The sequence below is a fragment of the Oryctolagus cuniculus genome, chromosome 6, assembly GCF_964237555.1.
Source record: "Oryctolagus cuniculus chromosome 6, mOryCun1.1, whole genome shotgun sequence".
NCBI classification, from domain to species: domain Eukaryota; kingdom Metazoa; phylum Chordata; class Mammalia; order Lagomorpha; family Leporidae; genus Oryctolagus; species Oryctolagus cuniculus.
Genome location: NC_091437.1, coordinates 55,649,392 through 55,675,424, shown reverse-complemented (window position 1 = coordinate 55,675,424; position 26,033 = coordinate 55,649,392). Strand labels below are relative to the sequence as shown.

The 26,033-nt window shown below is 53.1% G+C and overlaps 1 protein-coding gene and 1 non-coding gene across 2 annotated transcripts in view; both read left to right on the top strand.

Moving 5' to 3' along the window:
• Nucleotides 1–26,033, top strand: part of SLIT3 (slit guidance ligand 3) — a 642,229-nt gene that overhangs the window by 535,549 nt on the left and 80,647 nt on the right. Inside the window, exons 13-16 of the mRNA XM_002710368.5 lie at nt 9,889–10,032; nt 11,247–11,410; nt 21,142–21,292; nt 22,473–22,547. Coding sequence (XP_002710414.3) covers nt 9,889–10,032; nt 11,247–11,410; nt 21,142–21,292; nt 22,473–22,547 — 534 coding nt within the window. The remainder of the gene's footprint in view (nt 1–9,888; nt 10,033–11,246; nt 11,411–21,141; nt 21,293–22,472; nt 22,548–26,033) is intronic.
• On the top strand, nt 15,983–16,046 carry MIR218-2 (microRNA mir-218-2). The gene has a single exon (NR_162590.1). It is a non-coding gene; the product is annotated as a microRNA mir-218-2 (primary transcript).

Sequence of the window (26,033 nt, the reverse complement as noted above, 5' to 3'; positions counted from 1 at the left end):
AGGAGTTTGGAAGTGGATAACAGGTCTCCCTGTAGCGTAAAGGCTCACTTCCCGCAGTCTGTATCATATATGCCTGCACTCCTTTTTATGCCCAGCACAATGTGTCTCTGGAGGGGATGCACAGCAGTCTACCATCTTCCCTGCTTAACACAGGCACCAGGAAGGGGACTGAGTGCCCATTTGGATAGCAGGAAGTGTGATTAGAGCTGAAATATCCCATCCAGAGACATCTCAAAACCCAAGGTTGGAACAGGGCTTATCGGGGAGCACGTATCCCAAATCCAGAGATGGAAGCAGCTAAATGACCAGAGAAATAACCTGTCCTCATCTCACACACACTCTATCCTCCTCGCTGGAGGCCCAGAGCCAATGGGGCTGCTCCCTTCCCTTCCCCTGCCCACCCAGGGTCATGGGCTCCTAGGACATCTGCGGAGATGGTGGTCCTTTGTGGGCAGCCAGCCAGCAAACTCCCATGTCCCTCGCCTCATACCGCAGAGGTCTGTACTCCCTAGAGCTGGAAAAGTGGTCAGTGTGTCCCCAGGGCTGCCATCTCCTCCTCTGTGCAGCTGCAAGCTGCGTTGTCACAGCTCCTCCTGCCACTGCCCCGAGGGATAAAGACCACTCACTTAGTGCTCACTGATTGCATGGCACACACTGGAAAGTCACTCAAGTAGAGAGGGCAGCCAGTTGAGGTGGAAGCTTTTAGACCTGCTCTGGGAGGTCTTAAACCAAACCAGACTGGAACAAGTTCAGAGAACCCAGGCACCTGTTGTTCAATTTTCTTGGAAGGCAGACAAGACCATTTGAGGCCTGTAAAGTCTGCCAAGCAACATGCCAATTATAGAGCAGTGAACAAACTTCACTCCCTGTAGCTCACTTTCCCCACTGTGCCACAGGAACCACTTACTATTGTATCTAATAATAGCGGCTGAAATTGATTGACTACTGAATAGTCTCAGGACCAGTGCTGAGCCATTGCACATGTATCCTGCCATTGAATCGTTACAAAAATGCAAAGAGAATGCTATTATTGACAGCCTATTTTGCAGATGAGGAAACTGAGGGTTAAGGAACTTGACCATTGTTGCTCAGCGTGTCAGTGACGGAGCCAGTGTTGGAACCTGGGCGATCTGACTCTAAAGTCCTTTCTCCCAGAGAATTCTTTAGACCCAGTCACAGGCAGATCTGCAGAGCCTGCTTTATGATTTGCAGAATGAAATACCTCACTGGCTTAAGCCAAGGGAAAGGTGCTGTGGAACAGTTAGTCACCTCTTCTTGTTATGGGCTGCCGTCTCGCTGGAGCTCTGTGGTTTGTTGTCATCAGCCACTAGTGTGTGCCCTGAGCCCTTCCTATGTGAGAGCCTCTTGTTTGTAGTGGCCCAGCAGGGTGGGGTGACGAGAATGCCCTCCTGCAGAAGCGGGATGATGTGGTAGCGCCTTCCCCGCCCCGTGCACCTGCTGCTTCCTGAGGAAAGCTGCCAGGGAGACTTACATTCTGGAATCATTTCATGCTTGGTCATGGAGAGAGTGGTTCACCATTTTTTTTTTTTAAGATTTATTTATTTGAAAGGCAGAGTTACAGAGAGAGGCAGAGAGAGAGGTCTTCCATCCATTGGTTCACTCCCCAAATGGCCGCAATGGCTGGAGCTGGGCCGATTTGAAGCCGGGAGCCAGGAGCTTCTTCTGGATCTCCCATGTGGGTGCAGGGGCCCAAGGGTTTGGGCTATCCTCCACTGCTTTTCCAGGCCATAGCAGAGAGCTGGATTGAAGCAGAGCAGCCCGGACTTGAACCAGTGCCCATATGGGATGCTGGCACTGCAGGTGGCAGCTTTTCCTGTTACACCACAGTACCAGCCCTTGGTTTACCCTTCTTTTTTTGACAGGCAGAGTGGATAGTGAGAGAGAGAGACAGAGAGAAAGGTCTTCCTTTTGCCGTTGGTTCACCCTCCAGTGGCCGCCACGGCTGGCGCACTGTGGCCGGTACACCGCGCTGATCTGAAGGCAGGAGCCAGGTGCTTCTCCTGGTCTCCCATGGGGTGCAGGGCCCAAGCACTTGGGCCATCCTCCACTGCCTTCCCTGGCCTCAGCAGAGAGCTGGCCTGGAAGAGGGGCAACTGGGAAAGAATCCGGCGCCCCAACCGGGACTAGAACCTGGTGTGCCGGCGCTGCAAGGCGGAGGATTAGCCTATTGAGCCGCAGCGCCGGCCTGGTTTACCCTTCTTAAAGGAGATTCACAACCAGGTGGCAACCAGATAGCAACAGGACCACCCTACTAGCTGTACTGGGAGGGAAGGGACAAAATGAGCCACAGTGGATGGGGTCACTCAGGAAACAGCTTCCCCTCTCTGGTCTCTCAGAATCTCAGCTTTCCTCTGATTCCCTTAGGAAGATCCACTGCTTACCCCCTATTCCCCGGGTCTTCCTGGGCCTTTGGAGTAGAAAGAGGTCTTGTTTTTCTGACAAACCTGACTGTGGGGCTGCATGGACGTCAGGAATCACCATGACAACGCACAGCCTGTGACAAGCAGTGCGGTCGCTATCAGGAGAGAAGGGAAGAGATATCTGCCCCTTGATGGGACTCAAAGGGCTCTTCCTATTTCTTCTTGCGGGGGGGCGGGGTTAGTATTATGTTGTCCAGTGCACTTGTTCACAAGCACAAAGAAGATTCTGCACAGGACCAGAATTCTTCCATCTTGGCACCAGGCATCACTAGGTTGCTCCCCAGCTCCAGCCTCAGCGGGTGGCTGGCGCTCAAAGCAAGTGCCCAGCTTTCATGGGGGAAGACTGAGAGCATAACTTTGTAAGGTGAGGGATAGTCCTTACTACAATGAATGGATAAGGAAATTCAGGATGGCAGAGGGTTAATTCCAGAGAAATTAAGAGGCGGCAGACGTAGTAGTGTCGGAGAGCTGACTCTAACCTGCCACTTCACCAAGGATCCTGAAGACCTCCCCTAACTGGTCTCTCCTAGTAGTTTATACCAAGGTGCAAAGGTGACCAGTACTTCCAGAGCCATTTTGGAAATAACCAAGGATGTTACAACCAATTCTTTAAAAATTGTTCTCCTGCTAGAGGAGAATCTATATGCGATGCCAGATGGCTGTGGGTGCCATCTTTTTCTTCCCACATACGAGTACCTGCAACAGAGTGTTGGTGAGACAGAAATTGATTCTTCAGCCTCGTTTTAGGAAAAAGAGGTGCAAGGAGCATCCCTCTTGGCGGGAGCCTAGGCCTTCTCCTATTCCCAGGGTCTTTGCTGGAAAGGCCACACACTCTTTCTTGACATCTATTTTCTGAGAAGAACTTGCACTCCAGAGTGGAGAGTAGGCCTTTGGCATTTCCAGACAAACAACGTAGCAGTAGGAGGAGTCGTCCCACCAGGTCTTCCACAGGCCCACGGGCAGGTGTGGAGCATATAACTGCCATGCAGCATGATCGCTCTGGGCGCAGAATCACCACAGTTGCCAAGGTGATTTTAACACAATCTATCCTTACACCTAGACCCAGATGTTTGTTCTCTCCAAACCCTGTATCCAAGGCCTTGGAGTCCCCGGGGGCATCCTCACCGAGGATGGATGTGAGCAAGAGCAGTGGCCAGCTGTGCAGCCTCCCTCGTCTTCTACCCCATTGGCCTTTGCAGGGAGGCTGTGCATGGTGGGCTGATCAGACTGGACTTTAGTTTCCTCCTATAGAACATCTCCCCATGTACCTGGACCCTGAGTGATGAAGCTGCAAGCTCACGCTAGTGAAAACAGCTGCGACTACCCTGACGGGGCAGTCAGGCCCCCTGGGAGAAGGACTTGCATCACTTGATCCCTTCTTAGCCTAGCCTGTGAGTAGTTCATGTTCCCCCTGAAGTCCAGCCTTGGGACTCTTTCCTGCCTGGGTTTTCCTGAAGGCAGTAAATAGCCCCTGGAAGGGATTCTCTGGGAGCAGCGTGGTTGCATTGGGCAGTCAATGGGCTGAGCGCTAATAGCTCTTGACGTGGATCATATGCAGGAGCCGCAAGTGCTCCGAGAAGAGGGGGCGGCGCTGTGTCTCCTAGCACTAGCACACGGAAATAAATTTAGAAGGTGATGCATGTACTCTCCCACTCTGAGATGTGCCGCTCTCCTGAATTTCCTCCAGCAGGAGCGTGGCTCCTTTGTGTTGTTTTCTTGTAAGATCATCAGTACGTTGAAGGGAATGGCTACAAAGAGGGTGCCTCTACCTCCTGCTGTGAGCACTCCCACCGCCCCTTGGTGAGAGACAGCATCAGGGCAGTCTGATGGCTGGGAATGGATGCTCTGGACTGACATACTTTGGATCCAAATATTCCCCTACCCCTTGCTGGTTGCAGATCCTTGGGCTGAGTTTTTGAAGTTCCCTGAGTCCCAGAAGTGGCATCACGGGTGGAGGTACCATTCACATAGGACTGTGGGCGATTAAATGAGTTATGATTGGGAAGGTGCTGGGCAAGTGCCTAGCCATGTGAAGTGCTTAGCACATTTTACCTGTGAGGTCATGTGGCCCCTGCTGCTCCCTGGATCATCTCAACCTCTTCTTTTTTTATTTATATGACCTCTAAGATTCCTTTGGTGGGTGGATGTGGGAGCAGATGGCCCCGAAAATAGTTGGATCTGCTTCTGGGGAAATGTTTATGAACACCATATGCCCCCAACCACCTGACTCATTGAATCTGTTGGCACACTAGGCTGATGCCTAGTTGGAGCTTCAGAGTTTTCAGGGTGAGTCGCAGGCACCCTGGAGAGTGAGGCAAGCTAGAGTGTCCCACCTTGTGTGAAGGAAGCTGTTGTGTCTGCCTCATCCTTGTCCTCTGGCCTCTCAGGGTACAGCAGAAATTCCAGGCAAGGGGACACGGAGCCGAGCACACCAGCTCCCACATCGACATTTGGACAATGGGCCCCGAAAGTGGGAGCCCTGGTTTGAGCAGGTGCCTGCCACTCAGAAGAGCCCAGCGCTTTGTGCACTGGTAGTCCAGCAAGCACCCGGTGCTGAGTCTCCTTCCCACGAGGAAGGACTTCTCCATGCTAAGAGTCAGCGGGACTTCTGATGCTTCTGCAGGGTCTTCCTGACCCAACCACACCTTTGTCCAGCTAAAGCGTGCCCAGGTGGGCTAGTCGGGCCTTAAGAGACATGGACACTGAGGGGATTATAGGGTTTAGTTGTACTTAAGCAATGAGCCTTGACATCAGCCGGGAGTGTCCCTGACATGGGTGACCTGGGTCAGGTCCATCACCACTCAGAACTTCAGTTCCTCATCAGAAACATGACAACAATCATGCCTCATGGCAGCACATAAGCCGGTGCCTGGGGAGTGCTTTGGAACCCGGCTGGGTGCGGGGCTATGTCATGTCATACCACAGTCACACCTCTGTTCCTCAAAGAGCGCGACCCAGGGCAGATCCAGCAGCTGAAGTGCCTGCATTCCCAGAGGGGAGACGGGTCCCTCCCGTCCGCGACAGAAGCCCATGTGCATAATTCCTGGGACTGCTAAGCTCACTGCACATACAGGGTGAGCACCCTAATGCAAAACCCAAAATGTTTCAGAATCTGAAACTTTACGATCCTTGACATCACGTGCAAGTGGAAAATTCTACCTGACCTCATGTGACAGGTGGTAATCTACACCAAGGTATACTAAAAAATATTGTATACAATTGCCTGCTTCAGGCTACGTGGATAAGGCATGTAGGAAGCATAAATGCATTTTTGTGTTTGGACGTGGGTCCCCCTCCCCAAGATATCTCATTATGTATATGCAAATATTCTGAAATCTGAAAAAAGTCCAAAATCTGAAACATTGCTGGCCTCACACACTGCAGATAAGGGATCGTCAACCTGTAGTTGTTTTCTGTTTTCTCCTTAAGATGGTGCTTTTTTTTTTTTTTTTTTTTTTTTAATTCCCCTCCAACACTTGTCTGGATAGCAGATAGCTCATGGCTCCTTTGATGGACTGAGCTGAGTGGCTGCCAAGCCTCCTTCCAAGGCAGAGAGGGCAAAGGGACAGGCTGTTAGATCTTGCTGATGCGGGGGCTAGCCAGCCTGTCCCCGGCATCTAATTCTGGATAAGCAGCTTAATTTTATCTCTACCTGCACCTCTGTGCGGCTCCTGAGGGAGCCGAGCATCCTCAGAGAGGATGAGTGACCGGGAGACTGTGCCCTTCTGTGTTTTCTGCTGCTGCCTGCGCCACGCGCTCTGCACCTTGTGCTATCTGTGCCGAGTAATTCTGCCAGCCTGCCTTGTGTGGATGCCTCACCTCTTTGAAATAACATCCCATGCTGAGATCTAGGCGCCACAGGGAACAGAGAGGCATCTGGATGGGGAAAGGAAGCCTACAGAGGGGCTGCCCGGATACCCTCAGTTTGGATACTCTTTCCAGAGCAGGTTGGAGGGGCCACTTTGCTTTCCCCGTGGCCATCCTCCTTGCCAAGAGTGTAACATTCCCTGCCCCCCAGAACAAGGGACTGAAATTGGGCTTATGAATCTGTACTAGCATCTCAAATCTAAATCCCTACTCTGGCAAGAAAGTTAGAGAGTAGTGTAGACTGGCAAGCAGAGTGTACATCCTATCTAAAGGGGACAGCCACTCCATGGCTACCCCCAGTGCGCCCAGTACTAGTCAGAGTGTCTGAATTTTTTTTTTTTTCAGGAGAAAACAGAAATGGGGGGGTGGGGGGCAGGCACTCATTCTGAACCTGATTACTAAGCCCAAGTGGGTCCTCTTGCATTTTTGTGTGTCTGTGCTCCATAGAGTTCTTCTGTGAATGCCCCCCACCCCGCCCCACATATAGCGTGTGATTAAATAGACCTTGGCTGTAGGCTGATACACAAAGCGCAGGAAATTGTTGGGGGAAATGCTGCCAAGGGGACACACAGATGAGCGGGGCAGGGGAGGCATTGGAAAAGAAGAAGTAAGGCCCCCTGGAGACCTCCTTCCAGCACGCTCCCTGGAAACACGTGACCTGGAGCAAGCCTGTCAGACTCGCAGCCTCAGTTTGCGCACCTGTACCTTGCAAGGCGGGTTCTTTGCAGCCACCTAGGCTACGGCGAGAACAGCTGTGTGTCTGGAAAGCACTTGGGGAAGTGCAGCAGCATTCTAGCTTCTCTCCGCTGCAAGGCGGGAGGACATCTGGGTGGGCCCTGGGGACCGCGCCTGTGATTAGCCAGATTATACAGGCAGTTCTTCTGCTTGTCGCTGCAGCAGCTGTCTGCCTGCATGTGGGGTGCCTGGGGGGACCGCTGGGGAAGGCAGGGCCTGCCGCAAGGAGGGGTGGCATGGGTGATTGAGAACCGGGCAGCCTCACCACTGCCCACGAAAGGGCCCCCTGCTCCTGGTATCACAAGACTCCATTTCGAACTTGTGACTCATTCCTCACCAGGGAAGCTCGGAGCCAGGCTTGAAAGTCGTGGAGTTGTAAACGCTGAACATGTTTACTGGTTTGTTCAGTCTCCTCCTCCTCCCTCGACCTTCCTTCAAGACGGAGTGAGAAGTGGTTTCCAGTTTGTTTCAAGGGCACGACTCGCAAGACCAGGATTTTTTTTTTATTTTTTGACAGGCAGAGTGGTCAGTGAGAGAGACAGACAAAGGTCTTCCTTTGCTGCTGGTTCACCCTCCAATGGCCGCCGTGGCCGGCACACCACCCTGATCCGATGGCAGGAGCCAGGTACTTCTCCTGGTCTCCCATGGGGTGCAGGGCCCAAGTACTTGGGCCATCCTCCACTGCACTCCTGGGCCACAGCAGAGAGCTGGCCTGGAAGAGGGGCAACCGGGACAGAATCCAGCACCCCAAATGGGACTAGAACCCGGTGTGCCGGCGCTGCAAGGCGGAGCATTAGCCTAGTGAGCCGCGGTGCCGGCCCAAACCAGGATCTTAAAGGAAATTTTGGCACTCACACTTGTGGACTTAGCAGCTGTACTGTGGGAAATGCTCCTGTAGCCCTCACAGCATCCCCTGTGCCAGGCCAGGGTTTCGGGCTTGGCAGAACAGCTCCCCACTGGGTTGGGAGACCCGCTGTGGGGCTCAGTGCTGCCTCAGAGGCGTGAGAGCCCCGGAGTTGTACATGGGGTGCAGTATATGTCTTAATAAAGAACAAGCGCTAACGGATAGAAATGTGGCCCAGCGGTTAAGACACCACGTCCCACAGTAGAGTGCCTGGACTCGATTCCCAGCTCCTGCTCGCTCTGGACTCCAGACCCTGGGGGCCACAGGTGATGGCTCAAGTGACCGGGTCCCGGCCACCTCCAGGGGAGACCTGGATTGAGTTGCCAGCTCCCAGCAATCCCAGTGCAGCCTTAGCTGTTGCACGCATTCGGGGAGTGAACCAGAAGAAAGGAGTGCCCGCTCTTTGTCTCTTTCCTTCTCTCTCCCTCCCTCCCTCCCTCCCTCCCTCCCCTCCTTCCTCCCTCCTCCCTCACTTCCTCTCTGAAAATAAGCCCTAGGAATAAAGGGAATTACAAAATAGATGTCATTTCTGCCATCATAGAGCTACGGTCTTGTGCGGGAGGCAAGTGATAAACAAGTGAACAAGTATCCTGCAGTCACAGATTGAGATCAGTGCCAGGAAGGAAATAAACAGGTAAACGGGGCAGTGAGAGCCAGTTGTGGGGGAGGGAGTCCTCCTGGAGGCGAGGGGGTCAGAGTGGGCCTCCGGGAGGAGATGCCATTTGCTGGGTAGGCGTAAAGCGACGCTTCCCAGCCAGATACTCTGGGAGTGTGTTTGAGAAACAAAAGGCAGCAGGTGGAAATGAAGGACAGAGTGAGGTAGGACGGGGTCAGCACGAGGCTGCAGGAAGGAGCGGAAGTCAGGTCGTCACGCATCGCTGTGTCTTATCTATGTGCACGCAAGAGATAGAATCTGTGTGCACATATGTGTAAGTGTGTAGGAGATAGCAACTGCACATGTGTGTAAGAGAGCCTTGGTGAGTGTGAAAGGATGTATTATGGTGTGTACATTTGGAGATAGAATCTGCACACACGTGTGTGTATATGTAAGATAGCATCAGTGTTGAATGTATGTGCAAATGTGCATGTAAGAGAATCTGTATGTATGTGTGTGCATGTACCTGTGCATATAAGAGACAAACTGTTCACATATGTGTGTGCATATGTGTTTGGGGGTTGGAGATAACATCCATGTGTGTATATGTATATGAATGCAATAGAATCTTTGTGTGCATGTGTGTGCATGCAGGAGGTAGAATCTGTGTGCATGTAGGTATGTGATAGTATCTGTATGTGTTGCATGTGTGTACATATGTGTATGTATGTGCCTATATGTGTGCTTTGAGCATGTACGTGTAAGAAATAGAATCTGTGTACACACATGCTTGTTTATGTGTGTAAGATACATCATGTGTGCATGCATAGTGTATGCAGATGTGTGTGTGTGTGTGTGCACCTGCCTGGGCATGAATGCATTTTTTTCTCCGGGAGAAGGACTTACCAGATTTCCATTGAGATCACTGATCCAGAAAACTCTAAGTAATTTTCTAAATCAAAATTGCACCCTAGTCAATCAACCCAAGCTTTAAAACAATTGTGGCAAAAGATTTTTTTTTCTTCTCTATTTCTGGAGAGTCTGAATTGTAAAGCAGGACGTGAAACACATGGGGTAGCATTTCAGGTCTTCCTCTGAGGTTGTGGGGTGCAGTGAGGACAGTGTGCTACACAGTGTCCATGGTGACGGCGTGTGTGAGTGCTCAGATGTGTTCGGGGTTTCAGTGGCTCCGGGAATGCCAGCAGCACTCCCTCTGTGCTGCAGCAGTAGCTGAAGACAGCAGGGCTGAGCCCTGGAAGCTGGCAGTGCATCACCTGCAGGGGCAGCCCTTGCTCCCCTGGGAGTGACCAGGAGTTGTGAATCACTGGACTCTGTTCTGCCTGCAGCCTCCTCAATGCCAACAAGATCAACTGCCTGCGGGTGAACACATTTCAGGACCTGCAGAACCTCAACCTGCTCTCCCTGTATGACAACAAGCTGCAGACCATCAGCAAGGGACTCTTCGCTCCTCTGCAGTCCATCCAGACGCTGTGAGTAGGGGACCCAGGCTGCAGGAGGCCCCAAATACCCAGTCCTGGGGAGCAGCCAAAGTGAGAACAAAATGAGCCCAGCCTATGGGGTGAGATGAGAGAACAGAAATAGCCCAGCTCATCAGCACCGAGCATTTGGGCAGTCTAGCCCTCTCTTCAAGTCTTTAAGCCTTGTAACAACCCCAGGAAGCAGGTGCTATGATTACTCCCAATTTCTATGTGAGGAGGCCAAGGCACAGAGAAGTTAAGTAACTTATTCAGGATCACACAGTTAGTTAGAAGCAGGATTTGAATCCCTGCAGAGGAGCGTCTGTGCTACAGCTGTAACCACAGCAGCCCCTGCCTTCTCAGTAAGCTCCAGCTCTGCTGGGAACTCAAGCCTCACCAGCCCCCACCCTGCAGAACCAACTCTGAGATGTGGGCACCTCTGGACTAGTTCCCCTCCCTCCCCGGGAACTCTGCGCTCACTCCCCGGCACTGCAGATGTTCATAAATATTGCAGCTAAATCGATGACATCTGAATACTGATCTCAGCCCATGTTTCTGATGCTCCAGCCTGGGGCTTGGCCCCGGCCCCAGCCCCAGCCTAGGCCCTTAGCCCTAGGATCCTTGTGAGTCCAGGGGAATCAGAGACCTCGTGAGTGATATGGCACTGACTTCCTGCCCCCATGGCCAGAGACAGGAACCGATGTACAGTGAGAGCAGCCGCTGTGTGTTGAGCGCTGATCACGTGCCAAGCACTGTATTCAGGGCTTCACAGAGTTTTTCTTACTGAGCCAAGGGAAGCAAGACCCCCGGTGCTGTCATGATGACGAGGGTAATAAGAGCGGTACCCGCTACTATATATGGAACACCCACCATATGCCAGTCGCCGTGCCAGCTGCATTATGTGCCTGGGATCACCGAGCTTGGAGAAATAAAATGCATTCTACCCTAAGTGTAAACTCAAAGCTCCAGTCGTGCTTTGCCCATCAGAACAGGCAGAGTGAGAGTCGAGGCAATCGGTGGTGGGTCCGGCCCCAGTGGAGAGAGCTGGGAGACAGACTTCCCCACACCAGATGCTTTCTGCAGCTGTGACTGTCTTGGGTGCCCTCTTGGAGTCCCGTCTGAAAGTAGCACCTCTCCAGCCTCCGGGTGGGGGGAGGGTGCAGAGGGCGGCGATGGAGCAAGCCACCACAGGGCACCCCGCATGAACAGCCCCATCCGTCTTGCAGCCACTTAGCCCAGAACCCCTTCGTGTGTGACTGTCACTTGAAGTGGCTGGCTGACTACCTCCAGGACAACCCCATCGAGACGAGCGGGGCCCGCTGCAGCAGCCCGCGCCGGCTAGCCAACAAGCGCATCAGCCAGATCAAGAGCAAGAAGTTCCGCTGCTCAGGTAATCAGGTTACGGGGGCTGGGCCCCACTTTCTGACTCAGAATACAGCAGCCCCGGAGAGGCCCGTAATCCAATCTGGACGACGGCAGGCGCTGCAATGGCTCCTGGGGAGCATCTTTGCAAATTAAATTGGGGAAATTCAGTTAGCCCTGCAGAAAACCAATTACCTTATGGATTTAAAATAAAACACACACAATAAAAGCGTGGGGGAGGGGGCGGGGGTGGTGGGTTACCCGTGCAGCAGCCTGGCTCCAGAGCTAAATGGAAGCAGGGAGGGGCTGTCTTCACACCTGTGCCCCACGGAGGCTACAATATCCCTCTTTAGTTTCCAAAGCATAATCTCCAAGTGGCAGATACAGAAATCAGTGTAGCCATGCCAGTCTGCAGGCAGCGTGCCATCTTGGGGGCCCCACCACACTCCCCTCTGAGACACACTTCGGTGCAGCTGTTTAGCCATGTGGTGTTACGGGATTCCCCACCACTGTGGCCAGCTCTCTTCTCTACCCCAGCATGCTGCACACTGGTGACGGAGAAAACAGCCAAGAGTTGAGCCTGGGGAGACACAAAGCCTTGTTCTGGTACCCCCACACTCTGTCTAGGGCCTTCCCTCCCCCCTGCACCCAGGAAGGACAGGGCGTGGAGGTGGGGTGGCAGTGGAATTCTCAGCTCATCCTGGACAAAGAAGCAATTCTCCTTGACCTACCAGCTACCCGAACAGGCAGTTACAAATCACTGTCGTTTGTGTCCCTTTCTGCTTGAAAACATCAAGTCACAAGGTGCCCCCAGTAACAAGAGATGGGCAGCATGAAAGACTGAGACGGGTTGGAGGCAACCCTCACGTTCTGCGTCTCAGCAAAAACGAGGCTTCTGCACCTACCCCAGAGCGTCTGAAGCCAGTAAAGTTTCCTGGGGAGAGGGCTGACAAGGGGATCGGTCACTGGGGAAGACTACCAGCAGACCTCTGCTCCTGGCGTGATCTTCTGGTCCCGATTTGTCTTCCCTAAATGTCAGCCATGAGAGTTCTTTCTCACCTATGATTGCTATGCTAAACGCTTTTGGTTTGAGCTGCTGCTTCCAGGAGTCCTGTGGGGTCAGCAGCAGACATCCCCCATTCTACAGCAGAGAGAGCCAAGGGTGCAGAGGTGAAGGTCACCCCAAGGTCACAAGCCCGCAAACGGGCGGCAGGACCCAGCCCTCCCTCAGCGACACAGTGCAGCAACCAGTAGAGAAGGAGGTCCACCTGCAGCCGCACACGCTTTCCTTATTTCCTTCCTAAACCTGGCAGCATCTCTGGGAAGCAGGTCTCCTCCCCGTCTGGAGCTGTCACCTGAGGTTCAGTTGGGCCTCTCGCGGCTGTCATAAGCCTCCCTCCTTCTCCTGCCATCCCTTTCTGTCCTGGGCAGAACTAACTCAGCCGCCGATCAGTGGTATCCCCAAAGAGGGCAGTGAGGGTCAGAGGAGAGCCGGACACGCTGCATTACCCCCAGCCCTGTTCTCCCATGACTGTCTTGTCAGTGTCTGGGGCCCCAGATTGATACAAAGGCCCCAGGTGGCAGGGCGGAGAGACTCAGCCCAGGGTCTAGGGACTGGTATGTCCCAGGAACACCATTTTGGCGGCGGCTTAAGAATCGCTGTGGGCTGGGCCAAGAGGCTGTGTGGCCAAGTGGATGTGGCAGGTGCAGAAAGATCTAAGTAGGAGAAAGAGAAAATAGAAAGTGTACAGAGAACAGTAGAGCTTAGTTCTCACTCCAGCCCTGTGCCTTCCTACCGACCGCCCATCCACCTGCTTATCTACTATTTATCTACCTACTTTGCATTTGCGGAGTCCTGGCTGCTTTTTGTTAAAAGTGGGATGGAAGTGGTTGCAAGTTAAACAAGAAAAAAGAAAAGAAACAGAAATTAGAGGTAGTAGGGTTTTTAGATTGACCCTGTCTAGAATACCATGTTTCTGTAAGGTAGATACCTTATCAGAATGCCTATTCCTCCAAGGTGGAGACATTTAGAGCTGAAATGAGCCTGGTGTACAGTGTTCTCCAGGCTGTCCTGTTGTGTAGCTGCAGAGAAAAGAGACAGGAGACAGCAAGAACTGCTGAGCTCCAGGGGCCTCAGCTTGGAGAAACACCGGCCCAGACCTTGAGGGGATACAGAAGCCAAAGATTGGAAGCTGTGCATTTCCAGGAAGCTCCAGGAGAAAGGGGGGGCAGGTGACACACACTGGATCTGACAGATAATAGCTCTGCGCTCGACTCTCCCCTAAAAGCACCCCCATTGAAAAGACAGCTGATGTAATTAGGAGCCAATTTGAGGGCTGCTCCTGCACCTTGCAAAGCCTCTCCTTAGGCAGGGCGTCTGCTCTCCCAGCTGCTTTGTGTCTTCCTCTCTCTGTCAGCTGCATCCGCCGCCCTGGGCAGAAAGATCAGTGTAGGGGTGGGTGCTGTGGGTTCGGGTGATCTGACCGTCAAATTGCGTCCTCCTGGAAAGGCACCATCTGGCTGCCTGGGACCCCGGGCTCATCCCCAGGGAGCGCTTGACAGGGCAGGAGGCCGTGTGTCTTCCTCACGCCTCCCACTTTGTGTGAGAAGCAACTCATATGCTGGAAAGTACAGAGGGTGGTGACGCAGTGTTCCCTAAAATGGCAAACAGCAAGGCGTCTCTCAGGGAGCTGCAGACTCTGAGCCACCAGAAATTATTCAGTCCATTCTAGGGATAAAGAAACTGAGGGGCACCCAGTGGTGAAGTCATATCCAAGGTATAAAATGTGATTTTGAGGGCAAGATCTAAAATCTTGGATTTGGGACATGGTGTAAAGATTCTTTTTTTTATTATTATTTAAGATTTATATATTTATTTGAAAGGCAGAGTTAGAGAGATTCCATCCTCTGGTTCACTCCCCAAATGGTTGCAATGGCCAGGGCTGGGCAAGCCAAAGCCAGGAGCCTGGATCTCCATCTGGGTCTCCCAGGTGGGTGGGAGGGGCACAAGCACTAGGGCCGGCTTCCGCTGTTTTCCCAGGTGCATTAGCAGGGAGCTGGATCAGAAGTGGAGCAGCTGGGACTCAAACCGGTGCTCATGTGGTATGTGGGCACTGCAAGCAGCAGCTTAACCCACTGCACCACCACAGCAGCCCCAGGATGCTTGATACCAAGTCCCTCCATGTCCTTTTGTAGAGGAAAACCAAAGAGAAAGAGCCCGGGAGTGCAGTGGAGGATGGCCCAAGTCCTTGGGCCCTGCACCCGCATGGGAGACCAGGAGAAGCACCTGGCTCCTGGGTTTGGATCAGCAGGGTGCACTGGCCACAGTGCGCCGGCCGTGGCGGCCATTGGAGGGTGAACCAACGGAAAAGGAAGACCTTTCTCTCTCTCTCTCTCACTGTCCACTCTGCTTGTCAAAAAAAAGATTGGGGTGAGGAGATTGGTGCAGGAAATGGATGCATTGTTCTTATTCTGGTCCTGAGATCCTGATCAAACGTGACTACAAAACTCCCAGAACTAGAGTGTTCCCACAGCCCTCAGTGGGTGTCAACATGGAGTTGACTCCAGATCACAGTGGCTGGCTCTGGTCAGGGAGGTGGGAGGTCTTAAGAAGGTGGACGACCAGATCCGGAGGCATGGAGGGACTCTTAAATGGTCCCTCACAGCTGACAACCCGTGCACGCTTGAGGTCTTGGGTCATCTTGGCAGGGAATCCGGTCCCCAAAACACATTGCCAGGACTGAGGCAGGGAAAGTCTTAGTCTCCTGACTCTGGCTCCAGTCCCTTCAAGGGATATACACCTTAGCCCAGTGCCAAGTGACAGGAAGTCCCAAGGTTGCAGGTGCATGGGCACTTCCCTTGCTCTATTGTAGGTAGGGACAGAAAAGCTGGCTACCCTCACACCTGGGCAGCCAGACAGTCCAGAAAGTAGTTGTGTTGATGCTGCCCTCTTCCTCTGCTGTACCACAAATGATCAGGGCATAGTGGTGGTCATCAGAGGGTTTCTGAGGACCTTGGGGGATATATATAAAACTCCCAAATTGTAGGTCGCCAAAAGGGGCTTTCTCCTAAAGAGGAGCATGGTGGCATTGGTAGACCACTGGGCAACGTGGGTTGTCTCTCCTTAAGACACAGGAGGAACAGAGTATAAGGGAACCAGTCAGCACTGGAATCAGCCGTAGGTTGCAAAGCATGCAAAAGATGTTTTGCCGAGTCTGATGTCTTCTCAGATTAAATGGTGTCATAGAATGGAGCATTGAGATTCCGTCTGTTCAGGCCTGTCATGTGACCACAGATGTCTAAGGCTTATTTAAGTCACCTGGGAAGGACCCAGTCTGCCCTGATGCTCCCAAGGATGGGTATCCAATGGTCTCCACCTGTTCTCCCTTCCTACTGCGTCTCCCCTGGGCTGGGGCTCAAGGGTGGTGGGGCTCCTGTCTTCGGAAGCGTGCCAGTGGAACCCCACTCCTGGTACTAATCACACTCAGTGGGGGCCTGCTCCGGCTTCCGCTTCTCCACGCTGCTTCCTCTGAGTGCTCCTGTCCTCTCTCTGACGCTGCTTCCTGACCTTGACTCTGACCAGTCGCCGCGGGGCTTTCCTTTGTGCTTGATCTAACCATGTGGTGGAACGATGGAAACGGAACATGGTTCTGTCAAGCACCGCGGAAAGCACCGTGCTCTCCTGCAGCATGGCCCGCCACCGCCGCCACAGCTACCACCGCTGGACACCTCTCTGCTCTGGAGCACCGCAGCCCACCACCTGCCAGACCCACCTCTCCCAGTCTCAACTCACAGAGGGCAGGAGGGAGGGAGCCTCGGAGGATCTGTACGCACGTTGAAATGGGTATGGAGAAGCACTCTGGGGCCAGCCTAAGCTCTGTATCCACATCTCCTACCCAGGATGGAGTCCCATACCCCAGATCTAGTCTGGATGCTAACCAACGAGCAACAGCAAGGTCCGAGCTCAGAAATCACAGTCGTATTTTCTTCCATTCAAAGGGAACAAGGTGCACCCTAGGCGTTTGGCCCATTGCTTCTTGGAAGGGTCCCTGCCCAAGGTCATTCTCCGAAGTGGCAGCTGACCCAAAGGGGAATTCATATTACTTACGGCCCCTGCCACCAACTTTGCTGGTATTCACTCACTTAAAATGAGTGTGAGCATGAGGATGGGTGAAACTGACACGAGTCTGAGACTGCGGATTTAAGCCGAGGCTCCTTCTGAACCTGACCCTGACCCCCTGAGACCCACGGTCCAGTCTGTTTCCTTGACCTTCGATCACAGTTAACATGCAGGTGCGGGGCGGGGACTGTGCAGAAACATGCTGTCTCTGACAATAAAGAAAGGGATCTCGTTGCCTTCTATTTTGCTTCTTTCTTGATCAACACTATCCCCACTGTAATCTGAAGATTGCGTTGGTTCCTGTCCGAGAATCTGTGTTCTATGAGAGTGAGCCAAAGTGGAACTGCTGATGTGTGACTCTTATTATCTCCTCTGTCTCAGGATAGCCCTTGCGGCCAGGGCCCAACCGTGGCTCAGTAATGGGGAGTCCTGTTTACCTCTCAGTATTTTTTTAAACATATACTGAATGCTTACTCCAGGCCAGGCACCTGTTTTGTATCCTTTCTTTGTTTACTTTTCACAGCACTCTGGAGTCCCATTACACAGATGAGGATATTGAGGCAACAGAGAGGTTAACTAATGCGCCCAGGGGCACGTGACTCTGGAATGACTGTGCTTTATAAGCTGTATCATTCAGCCTTCCCAGTTGTGGACAATGTCATTGCCTCGAACTAGAAACATTTTAAAACCTTGACTTGAATTGAGAGTTGAAACCTTAACACTCCTTTTTGATCTTATATCCGTTAATAGAAATAACTTGAGTGGGAAGACAGAAAACATTGTTCGAGTGGCTCTTCCTCTCCAGGATGAGGATGCCAAGATCTTATTGGACACAGGGCAAACCCTCAACCCTGGAATCCTTCCCTTTCCCTGCGTGCAGATGGGAGCGTGCCAGGGGCCATGCCTCTGGGAGTGATGCTCTCCTGCTAGGGCCTCCCTGGCCATTCTGCAGTGGGTTTGAGACCAGGCAGTGCCAAGCCACAAGCCATGGCATTTCCCTCTGGTTTCAGGCAGGTGGTCACACTCATAAGGGGCCCCCAAATGGGGGGGCTTCCTAGGACAGCTCCCTGCTCCACTGGTCAGCAAACTCCTGCTAAATTCTCAGTGTTTTCCAGTCCCTGGGGCTGGTCTCCCAGCCTTGCCCGAGTGGGTGTCTGTGTGCTTGGCAATGTTTTCTTGATTCCCTTCATCACTCACAACCCTTCGCTTGTCCCCACTACTTTCTTTTCAAGCTGATGAGCCCCAGCTGGCTTAATTCTCGTCCCAGTTCCTCACTCTGCTCATTTCCTCCTTTCTGAGATGTCAGGCGGGTGGGGGGGTGCAGAGAGGTAGGAGAGCTCTGGACACATGAGTTTCAGGTCCATGGGGATCAGATAACAATGCATGTGTGACTTCTGGTCAACACACTGGTTGCCCCAGGAATGACATCTGATACAGACTGCCCATGGCAGCCCCCATCCTGGGCCGGAGCTGCCCCTCCCAGCCAAGTCCAACCAAAGAATGGGAGCTTTTTCTCCCTGGCTGCCCCCCCCCCCCCAGACATTTCACACCTTATATCCCTTCCTTCTGGAGAGTAGCCCTAGGGCAGGGACTTATCACACAACCAGGCTGCTGTGAATTTCCTCCTGTCACCCCCAGCGTGATCCAGCTATTAAAGCTGCCTGTGATCTGGTCGTCAGTGTCCTTGTTCTGAGCTGCCCGTGGCAGGGGAGGAGCCCACGGGGCAGGAACAGGCAAAATGCCAGATGACATCAGTGCCTTCAAGTCTCCTTAGGGCCAGGGTTGAGTTTTGTAGCCCTCCTTCAAATCCTCCGAGATCTCTCCTGTCTGAACTCACCCAGAGAGAAGCAGCAGCGGCCTATTTCGGTTGATCCTCTCATGCTAAGTATTTCTGGCAGTGACAAATATGCATTGAGATTGAAATTGACTTTTAAAGCTCTGGAAAAGTTAAAAATACTTTTGGGTAGTTATGAGCATTAGGCATAACAAATGGCCGTGAGAAACCCTGGGTAGTTTCAGTAATGAAATATGAAGTGACGGGGGTGGCATTTTGGGCTCGCTCTGACTGGGGAAGAAACTTTTTCGGTTATGTACATACGCCGTTATTAACATTTCTGACTCCCACTCATATAAAATATCACTCTCTGACCTCCTTGTTACGGCAAACCAGGGCAATAACAAAAACAGCAGGGGGAAAAATGCTGGAAAGAACACATTAGTCCATCGAATCTAATTGCAAAATCATTTCATTAAAATGGGTCAGCGGCTCCAGTGCAGAGGTCTGCCAGTTATAATCTAACTATACTATTGAGAGTGATTCCTGCTAACTATAGACTGCTCTCACCTTGATTAAAACGAAAGCGCGTTTAATAGGCAGCCGTCCCCAGCCTCCGCACAGCCGGTGCATGTCCTCCGGCTCCTTGCATCCAACAGAAAACCACATTCTCTCCTATCTGTCTGCCTCTGAGCAGCAGGCCTGACTCCTCTGCTTTGCGGGGATCCCAGGATAGACGCATTGGAAGGAAATATAACACGTGCACATGCATAGTGGCCTCTCTCCATCACCGAGTTGATCCGCCGGTGACTCAGCCGGCAGGGTGCACAGAATGAAATCCTCCCAGGACTCTACACGCTGCTCTGTCTTGGGGAACATGGCCCAGGGCAGAGTTACTCAGAGGGACAGAAGCTGGAGCCAAGGGCAAGCAACTTGCATATTCCCTTGGACCCGGAAGCCACCCAGAGGACTGTGGAGATCAGTGGGCAGATTTTGCTCTTGAAAGCCTGAACCTGGAAGGGGCCATGCTGGCCGGGGGAGCCAGAGATGGGGAAGCAGGGCAGATGTCTGAACCTTTGTTTTAGGTAGAATCTGAGACCCACCAAGTTCCTTCCCAACCAGGCATTGCAGGGAGATGAGATGATGGGCAAGAAACCAAGGCGAGGGAAGACACAGGTTTCCGCCTCATCAGAGTCCGCAGGAAAAACCCGTTCACCCACCTCCACCGAATTTGACTTTTCACTGGTTCCAAATGCACTAGACTAAAGGTTTTGTCTAGGACCACATTTACGGTCAAGTTCAGTGTTCGTCACAGGGGCCCCAGCAGCAGCCTGCCTCGATTCATCCTTCTGCCACCAACCAAGTGACCTGCTGGCCTCAATTTCCCCATCTGTACAATGGAGTACTGTGGGTACTAAGTGAGACTACCCAGATCAGAAGGACCCTCACGTGGCTTGTTGTGTGTGTGCTCAGGAACCCTGAGCCATTACCACTGGCTCTGCTGATGCTTCCGTAGCCACTGACGTGCCGGAGGTTCTGCCAAAGTCCAGGAAAAGGAGTGGGAGAACCAGTAGCCTCTTCCCTGGAGCCACTCTACCCTCTCCATCATCCTCGTCTTCCCTGCAGCCCCCACGAGCTGGGGGAACCTATTTGATTCCCATTTACATGTGGAGAGACTGAGGCTAGTAAGTAGCAAAGGCTGTATCCACTCTTGCCTTCTGTTGCCAAAACCTATCGCTCCTAAAGCAAATAAGGTGACCAATGCAGTGCCCCACAGAGCTAAGCAGGCATTGATGTTCTCCATGTCTGAAACACACACTCGGGCACGGGCCCCTTCGTGGGAGCCGAGTGTCGTGCTGATGAGATGTTTGGGGTGAAGGCAAGAACAGCTCCAGAAAACCATAGCTCGCCCCTTGCCTCCAGCGTGGTTTGCAATTCGTGGCCTTACAGTAGTCTCCCTAGTGTGGGGGAGGTTATTTCTGATCATCAAAGCAGCTCCCCAGGGCATTGTTCAGAGACATCAGATGGTCGGTCCGGGACCTTCGTTGTATGACCTTGAGAGAAAGTCAACTCCGAAAAACACATTAGGTCCAACCTTTAGCTCGTGGGAACTGGCCTCAGACTGCAGTTAAATAGAGCTCAAAGCTGACACTCAGATGCACTTTGCCTCTCGTCATGGTGTTTGAAATTTAATTTTGTTATCAACATTGTTTAAATCCATGGTCTGTCTTGATAACAAATAAAAAATGAAGGCCTACCAGGCAACTCTTCACCAAATTCCCAGTCATTAAGGCTATGGGCTCCAATTCCCTGGGTCCCCAACCTCATTTGTGTCTTCCCAACGTGGAGGGCAGGAGACGATGGTCGCTTAGGGCCAAACACTCGGCCTTCTTCACCCATTGTGCTACGTGCACCTGAGTCCGTGACCCCTTCCCGTAACCTGCCTCCAACCCTGGCGTAACCCCCATGAGAGCCTGTCGGAGTCTTCCCTTTGGGTTAGGACATCTGGAATGTCTGTGGCTAGGAGGCGTCCCGGGGTGGATAGACCCCCCACACAGGAGGCTGCGTCCTGGATGCGGGCGTAGGAGCTTTTCTCTGAGCAGAACCTCCATCACTGGCGTCAGCTTCCAAAAATGTCCCAGACCCACAAAAGCCTCAGGGCCTGCTAGTTCCCCTGAGGACAATGACCACACAGGAAGCAGCCAGGCTGGGGGGTGGGAGAGCTCCAGCAAGGGGGCCAGATCAGGAAAGCGCTACTGTGTCTGTGGCTGGGGGCGTCTGGCAGTCCTCGTCCTCGTCCCCCCACAGCCTCAGGCCTGTGCGGGGACCACGGGACTGCTGACGCCCCCTCTCTGGCCCCACCCAGGCTCCGAGGATTACCGCAACAGGTTCAGCAGCGAGTGCTTTATGGACCTCGTGTGCCCCGAGAAGTGCCGCTGCGAGGGCACCATTGTGGACTGCTCCAACCAGAAGCTGGCCCGCATCCCAAGCCACCTCCCTGAATATGTCACCGATCTGTAAGTCCTACCCCCCCCCCCACATTCTTAGTCACCTCGAAGCAGCCTAGGCAGGGGCGCCTGGAGGTGACCTCCTTCTGGTCCAGTGACACAGGCGCTCCGTGTACCAGACAGAGAGCAGACACCAGGCATTCCCCATGGACCGCTTGCTCACAGATAAAGATGGTTCATTCATTTGACCGATGGCATTTTGAATGCCCGCTGTGACCCAGGGACCGCAGCTGTCCAGTTTCTACAGTGGACAAAGCAGATAGCTCCTGCTGACCCTTGTGGACCTCACAGTATCACCAGAGGGATTAATGTTTAGAAATTAGAGCAAAGCAAGAAAACAGAAGGAGTGAACGCTCCTGCGCCTCCGGTCAGCCTTGTGTTGGTTTAGCCAATAAAGGAAGAGGCAGAAAAGGTAGAGCTCAGTGGGAGTGAAGGCAGGACCCCCGGGGGCTCCCAGGCCTGGGTCTGACACCCGTCTCCTCCCATCTCCCTGGGATTGGGCAAGTTGCTTCTCAGGTCTGAGACTCGGTTTCTAAGCTGGAGAATGGGGGAGTGATGCTTTCCTGCTAGGGTGGTTGAGAAGAGAGAGAGTGCAGGGATGCATCGTGAATCCTGGCAAGCGGCAAGCCCTGGCTGAATGGTGGTGACGTAAATGCCAGGGGACAAGCTCTGCACTCTTTGGCTTCAAGAATCACCATAGGCTGCAGCAAGCGCAGCTCTGGTTGCCCGCCTGCTTTCCCTTGAACACATGGGAATGTTGGGTGAGGGGCCCTGGCACTTCCCCTGGTAGAGGGAAGTGGTCAGGAGGGAACTAAGTGACCTAGGAGATGGAGAGCCCCTGGGAAAAGCTGCTGGGGTGAGGGTTAGGTTGCCACTGATACCCTCACAAAATACATCCTTGGCAATTAACCGGATGATTTCAGTTTCCAAAAAGGCGTCTACACCCAGTCAAAGGGGGCTTCTCCCAGGAGGAAGAGGAGGATGGTGTTCGCTCCTTCCTCCCTTTCTCACTGGCCGGCTCTCCTTGCTGGGCCCCTCACGGCAGCAGGACACACACTGAAGTTGTCTGTGGCTCTTTTGACCTGTGTAGAACGTGAGGTTTGGGTGGGAGACGAGGGCAGGGCAAGGCAGGGCAGCCCGGGAGGCCCCCACCTGCGCTAACCCGAGCCTCCTCTCACTTCCCACACAGGCGGCTGAACGACAACGAGATCTCGGTTCTGGAGGCCACTGGTATCTTCAAGAAGCTGCCCAACCTGCGGAAAATGTAAGTCAGCCCTGGGGACTCGGCGGCTGGCTTCGCTCCCTGGCCAGCATCCACCTTTCTCCCTCCATTCTGCCTCCTTACTGTGGCTGTGTTGAGAAGCAGACATCCAGACCAAAATGAAGCTTCCACGTTCTTCAGCCGCCAGGTGTCGGGTAGAGTGTGCGTTCCCCAACCCAACCGGGGTGCCCCCTCTGATCTCGACCCTCACCGCTCATCTCGTGTTTCCCCCATCGGGTGGTGAGAGGGACTCGGGTGTCTGGGGTAGATGTTAGCTGGTGTTTTTAATCAGGTGAGGGTTGGCAGATCTGTTTTCAGGTGGGCTGGCAGGGCCTCGGCGTCAGTCAGTGCCCACTGCTTTTCACAGTGCGTTCATGGCCGGCGCCATGGCTCAATAGGCTAATCCTCCACTTAGCGGTGCCGGCACACCGGGTTCTAGTCCCGGTTGGGGCACCGGATTCTTTCCCGGTTGCCCCTCTTCCAGGCCAGCTCTCTGCTGTGGCCAGGGAGTGCAGTGGAGGATGGCCCAAGTGCTTGGGCCCTGTACCCCATGGGAGACCAGGAGAAGCACCTGGCTCCTGCTTTCGGATCAGCATGGTGCGCTGGCCGCAGCGCGCCGGCTGTGGCGGCCATTGGAGGGTGAACCAACGGCAAAAGGAAGACCTTTCTCTCTGTCTCTCTCTCTCACTATCCACTCTGCCTGTCAAAAAAAAAAAAAAAGAAATTGAGTTTTTTAGCCGCAGCACGATGCGTTCATTCTAGGGATCCCTGGCTCCAGCTGCTCCACTGCCGGGGCTTCCAAGCATCTCAGTCCCTCCATGCATCTACCTGCCTAGCACTCTGTTCAGGCAAAGGCCTGGGCCAGGGGCTACGTCCTCCGCCTCACATGCATGGGTCCCTCTGGTCCTCATTCTCCATCCTGTGTCGGCTTCCTTTGTGCAGGTGAGGAAAACACGGCTCCGAGAGGGGCGGTGACTTCTCTACAGCCACACAGCTAGCACACATCAGAGCTGGCATCTTCAGTCTTGGGCCCTCTGCAAGCACGCTAGCATGCTTGTGCATTTGCTGTCCCTCTCTCTGCTTTCCCTGGTCCCCCGGCAGAGGTGCGGCCCAGAGAGGGTGCTCGCTGCCTCCGTGTCCCCAGGGACACTTCTCTATGGACCTTACTCTCTGCCCCCACCTCATGCACCAGTCTCCTGACCCAGAGTTAGGGTCTGCCTGCCCAATACGGGACATACAGTTGGTTCTCATTGGTCAGAGATTCCAAATTTGCAGATGCACTTGCTCGCTCAGATTCGCAAAGCTCCAAAATCACCTTTGCATGTTTCATAGCCATTCCTAGGCTAGGCCTGCACAGAGCAGCAGACCCATGGAGTCCTGAGGTTGAACATGGCGCACCTTGCCTTCTTGCTCCAATCCTCAGCTGGTAAACAAGCATCCCTTTTATAGCGCTGTTGGCGCTAAGTTCAGTGTTAATGAATCAGTGCTATATATTTTTTTTAAAAATTGTTTACTTATTTGATAGGTAGAGTTACAGAGAGGTAGAGGCAGAGAGAGAGAGAGAGAGGTCTTCCATCTGCTGGTTTACCCCCCTAGATGGCTGCAACAGCTAGTGCTGCACTGATCTGAAGCCAGGAGCCAGGAGCTTCTTCCAGGTCTCCCACGTGGGTGTAGGGGTCCAAGGACTTGGGCCATTTTCTACTGCTTTCCCAGGCCATAGCAGAGAGCTGGATTGGAAGTGGAGCAGCCAGGACTCGAACTGGCACCCATGTGGGTTGCTGGGATTGTAGACGGCAGCTTTACCTACTATGCCACAGTGTTGGCCCCCAACGCTGTATCTTTTTAAAGGTGCCTTTAAATAGAAACATAGATAAAGCAAGGTTATATGTCAATGGGTGGATGAAGACGGTATCCCCAGAAGCCCCCAGAAACCTAACCTTGTGTTTCCCCTAAGAGCAGTGGGTAGGCTTTCAGTCGTTTGGTGGACCTGGTGGCCGTGATGACCAAGTGTGATTATTTGCTTCCTGTTCTTCGTGCTCCTGCCCATCAGTGCCCTGCAGATGAGAGGCACAGAGACCGTCTAGCACTGTGCAGCATCTGTGTCTCATTGGTGTCATTAGCTCTGCCTGCCTGCCTGCCTGCCTGCAGTCCCCCCGGCAGCCCTGGCTGAGTAACTGGGAACAGTGGCGAGGTCTCGGGGACACAGCCGAGAGGGAGGCATGCGTGGCCGTCCTGTAGCCCTGTGTCCCGCCAGCTTCAGGGCTGTGGCACAGATCTCACCCATCACCTGCCACGAGACGTCCTTTCTGTCCAGAGAAATGCACTCTTAGCTTTTAACCTCAAGGCAGATACCTGCATGTGTGGGTAAGGAGGAGAGGCAGGTGCTAAAATGAGTCAAGGTGGCCAAGTGCCTGTTGACTTGGTTGCACAGGATCAAGCAGTCGTGGCCTCTGCAGAGAAATACGCACTTTCCCACGTGAGGTGAAACTCGAACTCACTGCGTGTCTTTCGCTCTCCACCTTTGATAGAGTCATGGGTATGGAGAACTGTTTCTTTACACCAAGGAAAACAATGCCACAGACACATGATGAGGAACAGCCAGCTCCCAGCCTCAGCAGCCAAGCAGCAAAAGGGAGTGGTGGGGACTGTGACGAAATATAGGCTCAGATTTCATCCAAAGGGGCAGATGTCGCCAGCTCACCATCTTATCTCTCATGCTGCCGGGTAGAACCAGGTCTCCAGACAGCCAGAAATCCCGATGTGGTGAAGAACAGGCAGGCAGGCCTGCGTCCTTCTGAGTCCACCTCTGCCCCTCCCCAGCGGTGTGACCCTGGGAATATGATCAGTCTTTCTGAGTCTTGGTTCCATCATTTACTTAATAGGGGGAAAAAAATCCACCTTCCTGGTACGTTTTGATGAAGACCGGAAGTAAATGTGGAAAAGGACAAACGGCCTGTGGCCGTGGTACTGACCAGAGCAGGAGCAGGACGACCCAGACAGAGGGGCGTCTGTGCGGAGACCAGAGTGGCTGCTTACGCGTTCAGACAGAGGTTGCTACACTCAGAGGCCTGGGCAGTAGCACAAATGTGGAAAGTAGCTAGGTGCAAGGCCATCGTAATAATGATAATGATAATAGTTAGCTGCTATTATCATCCTTATTAGATACCTTATGCCGGATACTACTGATATTAATTCATTTAACCCTTACAAAAAAAAAAGCTTTGATATTACTTCATTGTACAAATGAGGAAGCCGAAACACAGACATTGGGCCTACTTCTGGTCGCCATCAGTGCACCTGCCTGACCCCCAAGCCACTCAAGCCTGCAGCCTCAGCTTGAAATGGAACTCATACTTTGGAATAGAATTCTCACCCTGGGGGCAGGGAGTAGCCAGGATCTCCCAGCCCTGGGCATGCTTACTTCTGTCCTGGGTTTCCAGATGTCCACCCAGCTCCCTTCCTACTGCGTCTTTAGCAGGATTAGAGCCC